The 20882-nt window shown below is 45.2% G+C and overlaps 1 protein-coding gene across 4 annotated transcripts in view; it reads right to left on the minus strand.

The window, feature by feature from the left end:
- Positions 1 to 7485, minus strand: part of scube1 (signal peptide, CUB domain, EGF-like 1) — a 189337-nt gene extending 181852 nt beyond the window's left edge. For 2 of the 4 annotated variants that reach the window (XM_055650220.1, XM_055650217.1), the window contains exons 1-2: positions 7238 to 7484; positions 2795 to 2917 (exon numbers count right to left, since the gene is read on the minus strand). In XM_055650220.1, coding sequence (XP_055506195.1) covers positions 2795 to 2917; positions 7238 to 7325 — 211 coding nt within the window. In that variant the 5' untranslated portion in view covers positions 7326 to 7484. Of the gene's footprint in view, positions 1 to 2794; positions 2918 to 7237 lie in introns of all 4 variants that reach the window. The other 2 variants (XM_055650219.1, XM_055650218.1) reach the window with 2 other exon arrangements.
- Positions 7486 to 20882: the final 13397 nt, after the last annotated feature.

A 20882-nucleotide genomic window follows, 5' to 3' on the forward strand; every position in this document is an offset into this window, starting at 1 on the left:
TGCACCAGCATCTATGGAGCGAAGGAAATAGGCATCGTTTCGGGCGTCTGAGGAAGGGTTTCGGCCCGAAACGTTGCCTATTTCCTTCGCTCCATAGATGCTGCTGCACCCGCTGAGTTTCTCCAGCTTTTCTGTGTAACCCACCACTTATGTGATGGCTATCTTCCACAGATTAACATGCCATGGTAATGGTGGCACAGCACTAGAGTTGCTACCTTACAGAGCCAGAGATCCTGACTACGGGTGCTGGCTGTACGGAGTTTGTACGATCTCCCCACGACCACGTGGGTTTCGCCGGGTGCGCCGGTTTCCTCCCACATTGCAAAGACGTGCGGGTTTGTGGGGTTATTTGGCCTCTGTAAATTGCCCCTGGTGTGTTGGCTGAGATAGCATGGAAGGAGCCTGCGAGTGAAAAATGTACACACGATGCCCTGTCTGAAGGACCCGTTTCCATGCTGTATCTCTAAACTAAAATGATGAACAATTATTGCTTCCTGTTGTTGCAGGTCAAATCAAAGAAACATCCTCGTTGCTACATCTAGTCTGCGTCAGTAACACATTCTTGTGTGCTTTGATCCAAGGTAGGGGTGGGAGATTGCCACCTTCATGTGGTCCGCCCTGTTTCAACGAATGCAACCAACCTGGTGTGCACAATCAAATAGAACAAGTTTTCCTACAACTCTAGGTTGTGCACACAAGAAGAAGATCCAAAGATAGACTACGGAGCCTCCAGTTACATCAAGACAAGAGCAAACCCACATCGGCAGGATTTCAGACGTGCAGATTCTTTGTATCCAGTTCATGACCACCTCCATATCATAAAAACATAGAAAATAGGTGCAGGAAGAGGCCATTCGGCCCTTCGAGCCAGCACCGCCATTCATTGTGATCAAGGCTGATCGTCCCCTATCAATAACCCGTGCCTGCCTTCTCCACATATCCCTCGACTCCACTAGCCTCTGCAGCTCTATCTAACTCTCTCTTAAATCCATCCAGTGATCTGGCCTCCACTGCCCTCTGTGGCTGGGAATTCCATAAATTCACAACTCTCTGGGTGAAAAAGTTTTTTTCTCACCTCAGTCTTAAATGACATCCTTGGATGATTGAGGAGATTTGGTATGTGATAGGAGCAGAATTAGGCCATTCGGCCCATCAAGTCTACTGCGCCATTCAATCTTGGCGGATCTATCTTTCCCTCTCAACCCAATTCTCCTGCCTCCTCCCTATGACCCATGTCTGTCGGTGAATACTCTCTTGGATGTCTAAAAGCGCATGGTGGAGAACGTATGGACTGGTTGCATCGCGGCCTGGTTTGACAACTCGAGCGCCCAGTAACGGAGCAGATGACAAAAAGTGGTGGACGGCACGAATTGGCAACAGCAGTTCCTCATCGATAACCATTACTATCACAGGGGCACCAGACGGCCATGTGCTCGGCCCCCTGCTCCACTCCCTCTACATCCAGGACCATGTACCCCGACAAAGTTCCAACTACATCTTTAAATTTGCCCAGGACACCACCACCGTTGGATGAATTACTGATGATGATGAGTCAGCGAATAATGGGAGATCGATCTTTCTAACAAATTATAGCAGAACGCTGAGTTTGGCCTCGGCATGAGAAGACCAAGGAGATGAGGCTTCAGTCATTGGTTATTGTCCATTCGACTTGAATACAAAGCCTTTCAAAAAGGTAAATCGCTCAGAATCCCTCCAAGAGCCGGCATTCATCATCTGTAGTTTCCTTTAGTTGGTAGATCCTGGTAGCATAGGTGGTGTTAGCGGGGTGGTTCCTGGGACACCAGCCAGAACTAACCAGTTGAGCCTTCCCGAGGAGTTACGGGACTAGCTCAACGAAACACCAGTGAAGGGATGTGCCCACTTATGGCGGCACGGTGGCGCAACGTTAGGGCTGCTGCCCTGCAGCGCTTATAGCACAAGAGACCCTGGTTCGATCCCGACCATGGGCGCTGTCTGTACCGAGATTGTACATTCTCCCTGTGACCACGTGGGGATTTCTGCAAGATCTTCGGTTTCCTCCCACGCTCCAAAGACGTCCAGATTTGTAGGTTAATTGGCTTGGTATAAATGTAAGTTGCCCCTACTGTGTGCAGGGTAGTGTTGATGTGCAGGGATTGCTGGTCAGTGTGGACTCAATGGGCTGAAGGGCCTGTTTCCGCGCAGTATCTATAAACTAAACTCTGCTCATGGACATGCAGTGTATGAAATGGACGCAAGTTGATAATTCACGATAAGCAAACGGAACAGCAAGTTCATATGACAACTTTGCTAGTTTAAAACACCGTTTAAGATAAATGAAAGACTGAGATTAGATTTTGTTGGTAATATCGATATCATTCCTAAATGAGACCAGAGGTGAGAAACTTATTCTCAGACTAGGAGCGGCACAGTGGAGTCGCTACCTTACAGCGCCAGAGACCCGGGAAGATTTCAACTTGTGGCATTCTTCGAAGCCATCTTTGTTAATGAAGGGCTTTGGCAATGATTTTAGTTTTAACCGACAGGCCTGGAGTGTGGGAGGGATAAACCTCGGAGATAAACCCGCACAGATCACGGGGAGAACGTACAAACTCGGTGCAGACAGCACCCGAGGTCAGGATCGAACCCGGGTCTCCAGCGCTGCAAGGCAGCAACTCCACTGCAGCACCACTTTGAGCAAGGGCAAGATTATGTCCCATTCACTTGTCGGTGTGAATAATATGGTGTATAATCAGAAAGGAAAATCCCCTTTCATGCGAGCAAGTAAATCACTAGACTTTAGCCTGCAGCTTACCTTCACATTGTTTTCCGTCTCCTTTGTAGCCAGGCTTGCAGATGCATTTGTAGGACTTGGGTGTATTTTGGCAGATGGCATCGATGTGACAATCATCGGTCCCGACAGCGCACTCATCGAGATCTAGAATGAGACAACAAAGAGTTAAGCGCCACAATTCCAATAATCGACATTGACAAATTGACAAATGAGTCTGAAGAAGAGTCTCGACCTGAAATGTCACCTATTCCATCGCTCCATAGATGCTGCCTCACCCTCTGAGTTTCTCCAGCATTTTTGTCTACCTTCGATTTTTCCAGCATCTGCAGTTCCTTCTTAAACTAGGCAAATTATATCCATGCGCATTATGTTCACGTGCTTGATGTGGTGGTAAGGAGGTGGCAGCACAAAGGGAATTTGTCCATCTTGCCACCCGACTGTTGGCCTCACCCGCTGCCAACCTTTAGCTGAGCTGCCATAGAATTAGGCCATTCGGCCCAGCAAGTCTTCCTTGCCATTTAATCATGGCTGATCTATCTTTGCAATGTAAGCACAAAGATAACCTGTTATCAGACTCATATTGTTGAGCTTCATAAGTTCATGTTCTAGGAGCAGAATTAGGCCATTCAGCCCATCAAGTCCACTCCGCCATTCAGCCATGGCTGATCTATCTCCCCCTCTCAACCTCATTGTCCTGCACAGTGGTGCAGCGGTAGAGTTGCTGCCTTACACCACTTGCAGCGCCAGAGACCCGGGTTCCATCCTGACTACGGGTGCTGTCGGTACGGAGTTTGTACGTTCTCTCCATGACCTGCGTGGGTTTTCATCGGAGATCTTCAGTTTCCTCCCACACTCCAAAGACGCACAGGTATGTAGGTCAATTGGCTTGTTGTGAGTGTGTAAATTTCCCCTAGTGTGTGTGGGGTAGTGTCAATCAATGTGTGGGGATCGCTGGTCGGTGCGGACACGGTGGGCCGAAGGGCCTGTTTCCACGCTGTATCTCTAAACTAAACGTCCTTTTATTCTGAGGCTGTGGCCTCTGCTCCTAGACTCTCCCACTAGTAGAAACATCCTCACCACATCCACTCTATCCAGCACTCTGTGTGTTTGTCTACATTTAAAACATTATCGTGTCCCTGCCCACAAGTCCAATATAGATTGTCACAGTATCCCGAAAAATGTTTAGCTCAACAATTCACACAGAACCAAACTTGCATTCTCTCATGTTTGGTACTAAACTACCCACAAACAAAATGCATGCATTTAATTTTATTAAACCGAGTCAAAAAGATTCGAGACACCACTGCCCCTGTCGATTAAGAATGGAACTGAAGCCTAAACTTTAGGAATAAATAAACATTTATTTTTGTTCTGGATCTCTCGAGAAAACAGCAATATTAATGCAACTAATACAGTGGTTATTCAGGACGGTCGCGCATGCAGAAATAATGTGAACTGGGTCTTTGCATTTTCCAATCCCCCTAACTCTGTAAAGTCATAAATATTATGCAAAGCCCCGTTATGGGTAGGAAGGAACTGCAGATGCTGGTTTACACCGAAGTTAGACACAACAAGCTGGAGTAACTCAGCGGGACAGGCAGCATCTCTGGAAAGAAGGAATGGGTGATGTTTCGGGTCGAGACCCTTCTTCAGACCCCTGGTATGTTCTGATTTGCACAACCTCAGTTAATCGCGTGAAGCTATTGGGGAGGAGGGAGGGAGGGAAGAGTTTCCAGACCAGTATGTATCTTACACTTGTGTCGGAAAACTGCAGATGTTGGTTGGTTTGCACCGAAGATCGAGGCAAAACGCTGGAGTAACTCAGCGGGACGGGCAGCATCTCTGGAGGGAAGGGATATCCAGATATGCTGCTTGCCCCGCTGAGTTGTGTTGGCCTCCCCGAGGGTGGGGGTGGTAATATGACAAGCGAATGGAAGACATGGGCAGCTTGCTCGGACTCGGAGCGGCAGACAGTGCGATGTTATTTCACGGTTCCCGAAGGCCAAACACTGCCCGGGCAAGAACAACAAACTGCAGCCTAGCGTCTTTTAAATATCAACCTTCTCCCCGTCCCATAATAAGCGAGGGTTTGGTTTTTTTTAAAGTAGAGGGGGGTGTGGAAGAGTTAATTAAGAGGTGCCCATTAAAACGTCGCCCATTCCATTTCTCCAGAGATGCTGCCTGTCCCGCTGAGTTACTCCAGCTTTTTGTGTCTATCTTCGCAATTAAGAGGCAGTTGTGATAACATTGGTTAAACCTGCTTTGCTTTGTATCTTCCGACCACAAGTCAAAACCAAGCAGCATTAACGTATAGAGTTAATCAAAGATACATTAAAAAAAAAACCCGATACATTAGCTCAAAACTTAAGACAAACGAACATCATTTTAATTCGCCTGCAGATCGATGTACACACTCCGGGGGCTGCTGGCGAACGTAAAGTGGGATTTCTTTACTGATATTAACACAAGTCTGTCAAGTTCCAACATTTTATCAGCAAATTTGCTTCGGTGTTAATAAACGCCAGGCGCTTGGTTCAAAGTTGCGTTAAATAGAAAACAATTCTGATTTCCCCATTGATTTTGTTTTGTTAAAACAGGGAATGGGCAACTTTGCAAACATTGGCGACTCGTGCTTCCGTGAGTTAATTAAGAAAATTAAATAATTTAAAGTCCTGCAGCCCAATTTGAATTGCCAATTGGACCGAGGCATCATTATAAGAGCGCCCCTCTTCAGGTGCCCGGCGCTATTGATTAATGGATTACTGTCAATAAGGCGGCGGCAGCGGCGGCTGGAGGGGGTTTAGACTGGTAATCGATTTGTTCGCACTGTCATTATCCATCTGCGTCGGAGCCCGGACCATTGTCCGCGTTCCCTCGGCGGGGCGAGTCCTTCGAGAGTCAGACGAGAAGCGAATGCAGCCATAAACCTCATGGCCAGTTGGTTATTATTGCATCTTGTAGCGATGCATGGGTTCAAACGAGAGCCCGTCTGAAGGGTTCATTGAGGCCGCATCTAACAGATTGCAATGGCCTTGACAATAATGGCAATCTAATGAGCGTTTAAACGTTACGGGAGTCTTTTGGACGAGGAAGACCTTTTATTTATTCATAGACAGTCATTTTCGCCTCCCCCTCCTCCCCCTCCCCCTTTAAGGAAACAGCCGGCTTTTTTGTTGTTGTTTTGTCGTTGAATCGATTGGATCTGCCGTCCCAAACCGAGTTTCAGATAAATGAACTGGAGGCAATCCGAGACTGGTCTCCGACAGCAGCAGTCGGCTGCAGCGAAGCAGAAAATAAATAGTGCCCATGTCATATTTTGACCCATTATCAAGTACTCCTCCCGTGTGGTTTCTCGGGACTTGACAGCTGGGTTCCTTGGTACCGCCGCCGTCCGCAGAATTGAACTGCAAATGAGCCCGAAGGGGGTTTTTCCATGAGGGGTGAGGGTGAGAGGGGGTGAGGAGGGGAGGGGAAGAATCAGTCTGTGTGTTAACCAATGTAAAATATCGCTCTCTCTGCAGGGAGTATCTCCCGTGGTACAAACACCCTTCGAATCTCTCAATTTTAACTATTTAACCACTGCAAATCTTTTTTTTTTTTAAATATAAAGTATTTCCACGTTGTAAGATTCTATACATATAGTATGCAACAAAAACAACTTGGCTATAATCGTTCCGAATACATGGCCCCATGTTTAAACAGAGGCATTTTAAAAAACATGTTAGGAAAATCAGACTTGCAATCATTTCTCAGTGCAAAAGTTAAACAAATATCTTCAGTTTAAACCAGCATCAGCAGTTCCTTCCTACACACTCAACGTTACAAACTTTATTAAAGTTCAGAACGTTTAGTGTTTGCACAAAAAAAACTTCGAATTAGATTAGGAGGGAGAAAGGGAGAGAGCCTCGGATGTTTTAACTAATATAAATGACGTTGGGGCTGCTAAAAAAAAACTTGAAAGTAGCCCCACATTTGCATTAAAATACAAAAAGGCCACAATTAAAAGAACTGAAAGAAAATGCTTACTCCTTTGTTTCGCTTTTCCCCCAGGTACTGTATTCTGTTCCTTGACTAGTAATAAAAGTGTCGTGCTGGCGCGGTGCTAATGACAAAAGTCTATGATCTTTGCTAATAACTTCTGAAAGTTGCGAATGTTTTCTCGCAAAATTTCAAGGATAAGCTGCAGATTTCAACATTGGGGACAGAGGCGTCTGAACCGAAATCTCTTGGAAGTCCTTCAAAGCCCAGACGGGGCAAAATAAAAAGAGTCTTACCATTGACTGGTTGCAAACATTTCTCTCTCCCCCCCCCTTCCCGCCCCGAAATGTATACAACTGACAAACACTCACCCTCACTAAAAAAAAAATAAACAGACTCGAATTCCTCCCCTCTCCTTTCACAGTTTGCAAAATAAACGTTAAAAAAAGGTTACAGAGAGAATGTTTCAAATTGCAGAAGTCTTACCTACAAGCCCACTAGTTCCCAAGGAACGGCAAGTATTTAACAGGACGAAAAACAAACAGAAGTGCCATGAAAAACAAACAGTGCCCATAATGATATGTTTCGATCCTCGGTGTTTCTTTGATAAGACGCGTTTGGACTGAGAATTTGAGGAGCTGACAGCCTCATTTTCATGCGGGAACGTCAGGGGCACCGGCGCGGCGGCGGGCACGAGCCGGGCATTCCCGGCGCGCGTGCACGCCCCGCCAATGAGGCTGTTGCAAAAGAAGACGGGGACGCGCTTTGTGGCGGCGGCGGAGGAGGAGGAGGAGAGAGGGAGCGCCGCGAGGCGAGGCGAGGCTGCTGAATGATACAGAAGCTCCGGAACGCGCGAGCGCGCGCCGGGGTAGCCGGCGTCTGGGACAAGATTCGAAAATGGAACGCGGTCCCGGGGAGATGGAACGCGCGCCCGGGGAGATGGAACGCGGTCCCGGGGGGAGATGGAACGCGGTCCCGGGGAGATGGAACGCGGTCCCGGGGAAATGGAACGTTGTTCCCGGGGAGATGGAACGCGCGCCCGGGGAAATGGAACGCGCGCCCTGGATTTCCACCTCCCCTTCGCCGGCACGCGCAAGGTCCAGCCTTCGCATTGATGACAGGAGTCTCCACCCTCTCGCGTCCCCTTCTTTTTTCTCTCTGTTGCGCGTGCACGGAGGCGCAGAGGTTGCATCGCACACATCTGCAAAAAAAGTGCGAGCTTTTGTTGTCTGCGTGGCCGGGTGAGATCGCGCCTCTTGGAGGGCAAGGAAGGAAGGAAGAGGGGTGGGTGTGTGAGAAGCTTCACCAGCAAGCAGGGGCGCGACTGCAAAGGTGCGAGTTGTATCCCGAACGGGTGGGCTTCGCGCCGCTCTCATCGCTTCAAGAGCAAAAAATTGCAAGCGAGCGTGCATTGCTTATCATGGTGAGCATTGGGCCATTGCAACGAGCCACTCTCTCTGTACCGGTGCAATGTCCCAGTGCGTCCGAAGCCGGGCTGCTGAGATGACACTTGTCTCTACTCTATCCACTGGCAGCCTGATTTGCGTTAGACCTGCCTTCGTTCCATTATCTTGGCGAGGAATTCCCAGAACTGTACCAATTCGAGTCGACAAAGCGTCAGTGTCCACCTCCTATCTCCTTGACAACCAAAGGGGAAGTCGTGTGATGTGGGGTTTTTTTTGCCCCAGATGTCAGAACAAAGGAATATGGATTAACTTTGACACAGATTTAATATAGAGATATTTACCTTCACAGTCATGAGTTTAATGGGTATGTTTGGACGGGCTGTTTAAACGGAGGGTAGTGTGCCAATCTAATGCTAAACCATCACTAACCCAATGATGGTTTAAAGTTAAGATAGGCATAAAATGCTGGAGTAACTCAGCGGGACAGGTAGTATCCCTGGAGAGAAGGAATGGGTGACGATTCAGGTCGAGCCCCTTCTTCAGACTGAGAGTCAGGAGGGGAGAGGGAATGAGACATATGGAAGGATAAGGTGAACACAAGAGTTCAAAGGGAACGAAGGTCAAGGAAAATGTAGAATAGATCATTGTTAGCTGGGAGAAGTTGTCGAGGCCCTTCTTCAGACTCGACTCGAAATGTCACCCATTCCTTCTCTCCAGAGATGCTGCCTGTCCCGCTGAGTTACTCCAGCATTTTGTGTCTATCTTCGGTTTAAACCAGCATCTGCGGTTTCTTCCTACACATGGTTTAGAGTTAAGCATCCAATAATGTGAGTCGATTAAAGCTTCCAAGAGCAGATGAGGGTTTTTTCCCCCAAAGTTACTGACTTTGCTGCATTTAATTCCCTGTGCGGAGGGGGGGTCGCACAAAACACACTGAAGAGATGAAAGCTACTAATTTCCCCTGAGGTAACAATTAGATCAATGTGCTTGGTGTGAATTAAAGACATTAATTTTGCATGCACAGCATGGGCATAATTCACTATTTGTTGTAGGATCACGTTCTACAATGTTTGGATATTCTGATAAATTAAGATTCCTGAATTTGTTGACAGACCAGCGTGTTTTCAATTAATATTTCTGAATACCAAATTGCCAAAATACAAATAAATCAGCAATGATGCTGGGCAACTCTCATAATTGCTTTAGAAGTGTCACTGTCTTCGAAACTAGTTAATGCTCCAAAAATACTTCCATGTGTCTATAAGTTACAAATGTCAAGAAATAAAGGTTGCTGACTTCATTCCCATTTTACATTTAATGATTCTGTCACAATTGTTACCGAGTGATGCAGCATGTAAACAGGCTCTTCGGCCCATCTTGCCCATATGTCCCAGCTACACTAGTCCCACCTGCCTGCATTTGGTCCATATCCCTCGAAACCTGTCCTATCCATGTACATGTCTAACGTAAATGCCTCAAGCACCTCCTCTGGCAGCTTGTTCCATACACCCACCACCCGTTGTGTGAAAACGTTACCCCTCAGATTCCTATTAAATCTTTTCCCCTTCACCTTAAACCTATCTAGTCCTTGATTCACCTAGTAAGAAACTCTGTGCATCTATCCAATCTATTCCTCTCATGACTTATACACCTCAATAAGATCATCCCTCATCCTCCTGCGGTCCAAGGAATAGAGCCCCAGGCTACTCAACCTCTCCCTGTAGCTCTGACCCTCTAGTCCTGGCAACATCCTTGTAAATCTTCTCTGTACCCTTTCCAGCTTGACAACATATTTCCTCTCACACGGTGCCCAGAGCTGAACACAATATTCTAAATGCGGCCTCACAACATCTTACACAACTGCAACATGACCTCCCAACTTCTACACTCAATACTCTCTCTGGTGAAGACCAATATGCCAAAAGCCTTTTTGACCACCTGATCTACCTGCGACTCCACCTTCAAGGAACCATACACCTGTACTCTTAGATCCCTCTGTGCTACAACATCCCCCAGAGCTCTAACATTCACATTCTTAGAGTGAAATGAAATAAGGTTTGAATTGAGGCCGTGGACTACACATTCTGGATATGCCCACAAATGAGTCTGATAAAAGAATATGCCAAGACAAGGAAATACATACAAGAGAGAGAGACCAAAATTTTAGCCAAATTAGGCATAAAATGCTGGTCAAGCAGCATCTCTGGAGAACATGGATAGGTGTCGTTTCAGGTCAGGACCCTCTTCAGTCTGGAGAAGTGTCCCAACCCAAAATGTCACCTATCACCGTTCTCCAGGTTTTTTTTGTTTTTACACTTTTTTTTGTAAACCAGTATTTGCAGTTCCTTATTTCTACAACCTAAGAGTGGAAATGTCAAAGACCAGAGGGCACAGCTTTAAGGTGAGAGGGGCAAATTTCAAGGGACATGTGCAATGCAAATTTTTCCACGCAGTGTGGTGTGTGCCAGGGATGGCGGTGAAATCACATAGGATCCATATCCATGTGCAGGCAGAGGATATTAGTTGAACCTGGCATCATGTTGGGCCAAAGGGCCTGTTCCTGTGATATGCTGTAGTGTTCTATGTTCTAATGTGTAGGAAGGAACTGCAGATGCTGGTTTACACCAAAGATGGGCACAAAATGCTGGAGTAACTCAGCGGGTCAGGAGAAAGGGAATAGATGAAGCTTCGGGACCCGAAATGTCACCTATTCCTTTTCTCCAGAGATGCTGCCTGACCCATTGAATTGCTCCAACATTTTGTGTCTATCGTTATTCCATGTTCTATTGTGAGTTAACAGGAGAAGAGTAATTGAAAATAGACACAAAATGCTGGCTGGAGTAACTCAGTGAGGATGACTGACGGGCTGAATTACTCCAGCGTTTTGTGTCTATCTTAGGTTTGTTGGCTTCGGTAACATTGTAAATAGTCCCTAAGAGTGTAGGATAGTGCTAGTGTATGGTATGGGGTGATCGCTGGTCGGCATGGACTCAAGGGGCCAAAGGGCCTTTTTTGACAACGTATCTCTAAAGCCTAAAGTAAAATCAAAGACAAGCGGTGCAACTGCACTAAAAAATAAATGCACTTAATTACTAATAACTCGCACTCAATGTGCTTTCTAAGGATTCAAGGCGAAACACTAATTGATGGTATGAAAGGGAGTTCTATGTCTACACATTTTTTTCACCTATAAAAAGTTGAAAGTGTTCCTGTTCATCTTTGTGTTGAATGCAATTGTTCTCCTGGCCAATTAAGCACTTCATTAGAAAGTGGAATCGCAAATGTAAATATTGTCCTGTTCTTTGTAATTAAGGACCCATTATCCATTTAACCGGGTGGGGGGGGGGGGGGGTGCATAAGCAGGTGAAATCTCGGGTTTGTTTGCTCTCTTGGAATGGAAAATTGCACCAGGTCGCTTGTTTCAGATCGAGCCCTTGCAGAGATCAGAAGGAGCCCGCCCTCCTCCGTTTATTTTAACAGGTTTCCCTGGGAGTGATGTCTTGTCCGGTCCCAATAGCTCCACTGCTGCTGTAATTACATCCATATACACAAACATCTTTCCCTTCCGCCCTACCTTTCTACATTCAACCTGATTGATTCTGGGCCTCCGTTTGCAGGCACTTAAAAAATATATAATGCTTTCCATTAGTAAGGAATAACAGCAATGCCACTTGAAAGCGAAACACAAGGTGTAGGAAGGGACTGCAGATGCTGGAGTAACTCAGTAGTTCTATAGTGCTTTGTTTTTCAAAAGCTCAACAACTTAGCGGGCCAGGCAGCATCTCTGGAGATGAGGAATGGGTGACGTTTCGGGTTGTAACCTTTCTTTTAAGCTCCAAGGAACTAATCATTCCTTGAACCGCGTCCCCTTTGATGTCCTGTTTTCAAACCCCGCCCCTCTTTATCTCTTGTGTCTCCCTCTCCCCTGACTCTCAGTCTGAAGAAGGGTCTCGACCCGAAATGTCACCCGATTCCTCTCTCCAGAGATGCTGCCTGACCAGCCGAGTTACTCCAGCACTTTGTCTGTCTTCACCGTAAACCAGCACCTGCAGTTCCTTCCTGCACAAATAATTCTTGATTTCAGAATGGGGAAGTAGATGATGACCCGTTGAGTTACTCCAGCATTTTGTGTCTAACATTAAATAAAAGCACTGAAGATACATATATTTATGCATTTAATTATATTTAAAATATATATGCATTAAAAAAAATTAAATGTGTATTTAAATATGCATTTTTTTTTTTAATGCAATATATTTTATAGGACGAAAGAAGGGTCTGAAGTAGGGTCTCGCTCACGAACGTCACCTACTCCTTCTCTCCAGAGATACTGCCTGACCAGCTGAGCTACTCCTCCAGATTTTAATGTATTTTTTATTATTTTTTTAAATTTAAATATGCATTTAAAAAAAATAAATGCATGTTTTTTTTTTAACGGCCTCAATGATTAAACCTGCATGTTTTCTTAACAATGCACATCATGAGCAGAAAAGATGTTTTAAAGATATTTAATTCCGGTGTATGAAACATACACGCCTATTTATTAAACACCGGTTCAAACGTGCATAGCAACAAGCGTAAAAGTAATAACGTGTTAATTTTAATTGCACGACGTGTCCACAATAAGTGGGGGTTGTGTACAGACCGGGTGAATAATACTCGCTCAATGAATGAACGTTGACTCAACATAGCTTTTCCCACGCTGGCGACCGAGCTAGCGAGCACCGTCTCTTGTTAACTTGTTGAGGTCGAGCGCCTCCTGCCGATGGCCAAACGGGGGTTCAATGCTGTTACAGGTGGGACCAGAGCACAAACACACAAAAACCATTGCATGCCCGATCGATCAAAGCTCCCAGAAATACAGAGACGTTTTTTTTGCGGAGGAGCAAAAAAAATCAGGCATTCAGCGGATGAAAGAAAGATGTTTGAATCTGTTAGTCGAAATCCAGACGCATTGTTACCGCTGTGAAACCATCATCATTTTGCAAGACAAGCAGATATTACCTTGCTCGGACGCATTGCCGTTTTAAAATACACTTTTCTCAATGTCAGTTGTTCGGATCGGCAGCTGTCTTTTGGAATCGGGGAAGCAATAAAGTTATCTTTTTGCAAAACAGTCTACAATTTCAGCCCCTCGGTGAATTCTCAGTGCCATTGGATGTTCAGTTAGTTGTTTGGACGTAATAACAAAATCAATATATATATTTTATCCCAAAAACCACAAAAATAAAAGCACGCGTGTCAAATTGGGGAGGGGGGGCGCGTAGGTGCATGAGTTCAGATTTGTTACACTAGACAGTGTAACACTTTGCAGAAAAACATATCTTGTCCGATTATTAGGAAATTATTCAATTCCTAGCTGACATTTCTTTGAACGTTGACTTCACAAAGATGGGTTAATTTTTTGTCTGGTGAATATTTAATACTATTTATCATGTTTCCTTAGGTCGTGCCATTGCAATTCACATGATCAATGATAAAAAATAAATAAATGTTGTAATAACTTAATGTTATAATCCTTTCTGTCCCAGCCACACGTTATATAAATAGTATGTATATAGTGTATATACACTGTGTAATATGGTATGTAGTGTGATATATATACAGTATATATATACATTTATATATATATATATATATATATATATATATATATATATATATGCGTGTATATGTATATATATATATATATGTGTGTGTGTGTCTATATATATATATGTGTATATATATATATATGTGTATATATATATATATATATATTGTGTGTGTGTGTGTGTCTATATATATATATGTGTGTATGTGTGTGTGTGTCTATATATACATATGTGTGTGTGTGTGTGTATATATATATATGTGTGTGTGTGTGTGTCTATATGTGTGTGTGTGTATATATATGTGTGTGTGTGTGTGTGTGTCTATATATATATATGTGTGTGTGTGTGTGTCTATATATATATATGTGTGTGTATGTTTGAATTGCAGCTTTGAGTTAGAGTTGGGGTATCGCCTCGTTAATGGTCCCATCGTGACCGGCGCATCCAGACCACATCATTACCCCCACATACAAAGGCAGAATAGTGCGATTGAAGCGTTCTCGGGGGTGGGGGTGGGAGGGGGGTGATGGGTTAAGGCGTGAAAATCACAGAAACGTCTGCTCACTTTAAAAAAAAAAAAAACGTGTGTGGATTTACTAAATGGGAGGCCACGGGTGGCCCCGGGACACACCGAGCTCCATTCATTAATCCCACACTGTGGAGAAAAGCCCCATACAATCCTCTTTCCAATGACAGGATAATAAAACAAGGCAGAAGAGAGAGGGAGGGAGATGGGGGGGGGGGTTACTCCACTTTGCCAGAAGATCAGTGCGACCCGCGTTCTGAATGAAGGGCAGCCAACTGTTAAAATTGTTATTTACATTTCCAGCTGTTTAACTAGCGATTTGTCCATTATAATAGCTCTTTAAGCTTTTAAACGGTGGAAACAGCCATTCTCATGATTCAGAAACGAAACCAGGGTTACTCTGCCTAACTGTGAAAATAATGGTTGGATATATCATCCAGGCACGCCATCGCTGCATCTATCGTTTCTCACAGAGTCAAGGCGATTTTTATTTCTGGGGATTCATGTTATCAATGAATTGGTCAATAAGGTTAAGATTCTTTGCAGAATCACAAATCAAGTCATTTGAAGAATTAATTCGTCTAAATGCAGAATATTGAGGGGGAAATTGATTGGGTTTATTTTAAACAAATTGAGACCTGTACAAGATGAATGTGAGCAAACACTCGTTTTTTTTTTGTTAGCTGCAACATCAGTGAATGAGTGCAAGAACAAAGTCTGAAGAAGGGTTTCAGCTCGAAACGTTGCCTATTTCCTTCGCTCCATAGATGCTGCCTCACCCGCTGAATTTTTGTCTACCTAGTCCAAGAACAAAGTTTGTTCTTTGCACCTTTCCTTACCTCTCTGTTCCTGCTCCCCTGACTCTCAGTCTGAAGGAGGGTCTCGACCCAAACCATCACCTATTCCTTCTCTCCAGAGATGCTGCCTGACCCGCTGAGTTACTCCAGCATTTTGTGTCTTATCTTCAGTGTAATAAGACCATTATTTTTAATGCTTCTTATGTAACTAACGTACAATATACTACCTATATATTTTTAAACAGATTTTGTTAATATTTTAAACAAGACTAATGAAGGGTCCTGACCCGAAACGTCACTTGGCCTTTTTCTCCAGAGATGCTGCCTGACCCGTTGAGTTTTTCCAGCACTTTGTGTCTATCTATATTTCAAACATGAATTTGACTTGATTGTACTAATGTAAAGTATTAATTCGAGTTTCACTGTACCTTAATTGGCACACGTGACAATAAACTGACCTTTGAATCTGACCTTTGATGTGATTATACAGCAAAGGAATGATTGGGTTAACATATGATGAGCGTTTGTCGGCACTGGGCCTGTACTCGCTGGGATTTAGAAGGATGAGGGGGGACCTTATCGAATAGTGAAAGACCTGGACCGAATGGATGTGGAGAGGATGTTTCCACTAGTGGGAGAGTCTAAGACCAGAGGGCATAACCTCAGAATTAAAGGATGAACCATTAGAAAGGAGATGGGATGGAATTCTTCAGTCAGAGGGTGGTGAATCTGTGGAATTCATTGCCACGGATGGCTGTGGAGGCCAAGTCAATGGATATGTTTAAGGTGAAGATTGACAGATTCTTGATTAGTACGGGTGTCAGAGGTTATGGGGAGAAGGCAGGAGAATGGGGTTGAGAGGGAAAGATAGATTAGCCATGATCAGAGTTGGTCTTGCCATTATGTTCAGCACATGAATGTGGGCCAAAGGGCCTGTTTCTGTGCTGTACCATTCTATGTTCTATGTTCAACAATTGAAGTTAGGTCTGAAGAATGGTCTTGACCCAAAGTGTCACATAATTCTTCTCTCCAGAGATGCTGCCTGACCCGCTGAGTTACTCCAGCATTTTGTGTCTATCTTCGATGCAAACCAGCATCTGCAGTTCCCTTCTACACATTGAAGTTAGTGTTTATTTTGCAGTTGTACGTGTTGTGATGTGTGTCCGATGCGACATAAGTTTCTATTGGCTTGTAAAGGAATATTTAACAAATTGTTAAGGCATAAAAATGGATTGGAAACCATTTGTAAAATGATCTTTGATAGAACAATAAGATTCTCTCTGATTTTTTTTGAGAGCATGTGGACAACCTGGCACTTGACAGCTAAGATAGACACAAAATGCTGGAGTAACTCAGTGGGTCTGGCAGCAACTCTGGAGAGACGTTTTGGGTCGAGACCCTTCTTCAGACAGTCTGAAACGTCACCCACTCCTCCTCTCCAGAGACGCTGCCTGTCCCGCTGAGTTACTCCAGCATTTTGTGTCTATCTGCGGTGTAAACCAGCATCTGTAGTTCCTTCCTACACTTGACAGCTATTTCACATTATTTGTACATCTGGTGCACAAGCTGTCGCCAGGGTGACCAGACACATGTCTGGCGTTTCAGCTGAACCCTAGTAATGACCAATGCATATTCTCCCCTTAAAAAAACGCTGCACACCTTCAAAGGACTTTCGGAGAATGGGAGCTCTTTTGTTCAGGGTTCTGGCATATATTGTGGCTCAATCAATTGGGGGTGATGTGTGCATCAAATGGTTCGTATGCAAATATCTTTTTAAGCATTTAGCCCTCGTTATCGCCGAACGGTTAAATCTGTAGCGCCTATGTATAAATTTATGTCTTTTAATTAGCTTAAAGAATCATGAATCTGATACTCTGGGCAAAAACGCAATATACAAACGATGCAATGGAGATCTGAGTGAATCCTTACAATGGACAGAAACAGGATGTGCAGGAACAAGTGAATGAGTAACAGCCAGTTTTGAGATTCATACAATCTTTCCCACTTTGATGTTGTCCTCAAGAGGAAAAGTGCGGGAGCCTCCTACTGAAATTAACCTTCACTTTGCACAATTACAAGAGAGCCGTAGAGCTGTGAGCTGATAGTTTTTGCATCACGTTAACGTTTAAAAAACTGCACAACAGAAAAACTCAGCGTAAGAATTTAGTTTAAGGTGTTGGTTTTCGCAAAGTGCGACTGCAAATGTTTGCAAAACCAGGCAGACTTTTGCAGTTGCAGCTCCTAGACTATGGAACTGCATCCCTTTTCCCATCAGAACTGCCCCCTCCATCGACTCTTTTAAGTCTAGACTTAAAACATATTTCTACTCTCAAGCCTTTCTTGAGGTCCTCTGAGGGATCGCTGTATGTATGTATCTATGTATGTATTGTTGATCAATGTACCACTGTATGTAACACGTTAGTACCTGCACCAATGTAAAGTACTTTGGTCAACGAGAGGTGTTTTTAAATGTGCTATAGAAATAAAATTGACTGACTGACTGATTGAGTTTGTCTACTTAGACCGTGACAAAATTATGCAAAAGTGAAATAAATAATTTTCTTCTTGTTTTGTTTAGTTTCGAGACACAGCGCGGAAACAGGCCCTTCGGCCCACTGAGTCCGCGTTGACCAGCGATCCCCACACGCCAACACCATCCTACACACACTAGGGACAATTTACAATTATACCAAGCCAACTAACCTACAAACCTCTATGTCTTTGGAGTGTGGGAGGAAACCAGAGGTTTCGGAGAACTGATTCCTGGTCACCCATTCCTTCTCTCCAGAGAAAACACATGCAGGTCATGGGGAGAACATACAAACTCCGTACAGACAAGCACTCATAGTCAGGATCAAACCCAGGTCTCTGGCCTTGTTAGACAGCAACTCTACCACTGTGCCACCCATGGTGTAGAAGCATTAATTTTACTTAGCGCAAGAGAGCCAGGTTCAATCCTGGCTATGGGTGCTGCCTGTGCAGAGTTTGTATGTTCTCCCTGTGACCAGTTTTCCCCGGGTGCTCCAGTTTCCTCCCACACTCCAAAGACGTGCAGGTTTGCTGGTTAATTGGCTTCTGTAAATTGCCCCCAGTGTGTTTGATAGAACGAGTGTACGGGAGATCGATGGTCAGCACAGACTCGGGGGGCCGAAGGGCCTGTTTCTACACTGTATCTCTAAACTAAACAGGGACTTGGAGTAACTCAACGAGTCAAGAGGCATCTCTGGAGAGCTTGGATAGGTGATGTTCCAGGTCAGACTCTTCCCAGTCTGAAGAAGGGTCCCAACCTGAAAGGTCACCTATCCATGTTCTCCAGAGATGCTGACTGACCCACTGAGTTACTCCAGCACTCTGTGTCTATGTGATCCAAAAGGTTGACTGCAGCGCCCTCTGGTGACAGCAAGTGGACAATGTAGCTCCTATTATCTACACATGGGATTAGACTGGGTGGAGTTGAAGGCTGCAGTTCAGTTTAGTTTAGAGACACACCATGGAACCATGCCCATCGGCCCACGCCGACCATCAATCACCTCTTCACACTTGTTCTATGTTATCCCACTTTCCCACCCACTCTCTACACACTTGGTACAATTTTACAATTAACCTATGTAGGGTGGTGCAGCACTAAAGCTACTGCCTTACTGCGCCAGAGACCCTGTTTCGATCCTGACTGTGGGTGCTGTCTGTACGGAGTTTGTACATTGTGACCGTGTGGGTCTGGGGGCTCCAGTTTTCTCCCACATCCCAATGATGTGCAGGTTTGTAGGTTAATTGGCCTCTGTAAAATTGACCCTGATAAAAGCCCTGTCCCACGGTACGAGTTCATTCCACGCGTTCTCCCGAGTTTGCCCTGATTCGGGGATTTACGGTAATGGCCGCTCGTCAGTACTCAGGGCTCTCGTGGACATTTTTCAACATGTTGCAAAATCTTCACGAGTCTTCCCGAGCTTCCCTGCCATTAGCGAGTCTTCCCGAGTACCTGCCGTTAGCGTTACGAGCCGCTAAGAGACGTCCCCGAGCTCCGATGTACCCGCTACGTTCATTCTCCATGCTTACCATGGGTTTGATTTTTTTTTAAACGTGGGAGAGCTCTTGGAATGAACTCATACCGTGGGACAAAGCTATGAAGTTTGGTGGGAAGATGTGGTTAGTGCTGCGGTTCCTTAGGGGGTGACGGAAATGTCGGAGGATAATGGGTTGGATGTGGAGGCTGGCGAGGTGAAGGGTGAGGACCAGGGGAACTCTGCCCTTGTTGCATCTTGGGGGAGGGGAAACTATGGGACTCAGAGGAGACACTTGTGAGGGCTTTATCCTTGACAGAAGGGGAAAACCCACATCTCCTAAAGAATAAGGGCATTTTGAATGTTACTCCAGCACTTTGTGCCTATCTTTGGTATAAACCAGCATCTGCAGTTCTTTGTTTCCACACGAGTTCTATGTTATTCCACTTTCTCATCCACTTCTCAGCTAGTGACTCTTCTTCAGTGTGGAAGGGCTTGCAAGAAATCACCAGCTACAAGAGGAAAGCCCCCCGCTCCTTGGACAACCGTCAGCTGACCAATGATCTGAACGAGTTCTACTGCAGGATCGATAAACAGAAACTTAACCCTGGTACCCCCTCACCCCCTCCCCAACCAACACTTCACACCTACTCACAGCCTGACTACAGTTTGCAAAGACTGGACCCTTTCCCACCCACCCTTCTTCAATATCCACTGAACATCCACTTCCAGCCCCACTCCAGTCTGCAAAGACTGGGCCCTCGTCCACTACCCACCCCCTCCTTGCTGCCCAACATCAGTCTGGCCACTTCTCCATCACTAACAATAGAAATTGAGGAGGTGGTGGAACTGTTCAGGAGACAGAAAAGCTGGAAATCTCCAGGACCGGACAACGTTTCCCCCTCTACCCTCAAGCTCTGTGCCGACAAACTGGTACCATCTACACAGACACTTTCAATCGGTACCCCAAAAGACTACTGGTCTTAATGACTACAGGCCCGTCGCACGGACCTCTGTAGTCATGAAGACCCTTGAAAGACGTGCTGTCCAAGCTGAAAAATATCACGGCCCCTGCAGTTTGCTTACTGGGCCAATAGATCAGTGGATGATGCAGTCAACCTAGACCTGCACTTCATCATCCAGCACCAATATATAACCATATAACAATTACAGCACGGAAACAGGCCATCTCAGCCCTTCTAGACCTCCAGGGGACCCATGCAAGGATTTTGTTTGTGGATTTTAGCTCTGCATTCAACACCATTGTGCCAGAGCTACTACACTCCAAACTTTCCAAGTTGACTGTGCCTGAACCCCTCTGTCAGTGGATCACCAACTTCCTGACAGACAGGAAGCAGCATGTGAGGCTGGGAAAGCACATCTTGAACCTGCATACCCTCAGCATAGGAGCACCGCAAGGTTGCGTACTCTCCCCTCTCCTTTACCCTCTCTGCACCAATGACTGCACCTCCACAGACTCCTCTGTCAAGCTTCTCAAGTTTGCGGATGACACAACCCTGATTGAACTGATCCAGGATGGGGAGGAATCTGCCTACTGACAGGAAGTGACACAGCTGGCATCCTGGTGCCTTTGTAACAACCTGGAGCTCAATGATCTTAAGACAGTGCAATTGATAGTAGACTTTAGGAGAGCTCCCCCTCCCCTCCCCCATTCACTATCAACAACACCACAGTCACATCTGTGCAGTATTTTAAGTTCCTGGGAACCATCATCTCCAAGGACCTTAAGTGGGGGGCTACCATCGACTCCACAGTCAAAAAGGCACAACAGAAGATGTAATTCCTG

Source organism: Leucoraja erinacea, chromosome 19, assembly GCF_028641065.1.
Source record: "Leucoraja erinacea ecotype New England chromosome 19, Leri_hhj_1, whole genome shotgun sequence".
Taxonomy (NCBI): domain Eukaryota; kingdom Metazoa; phylum Chordata; class Chondrichthyes; order Rajiformes; family Rajidae; genus Leucoraja; species Leucoraja erinaceus.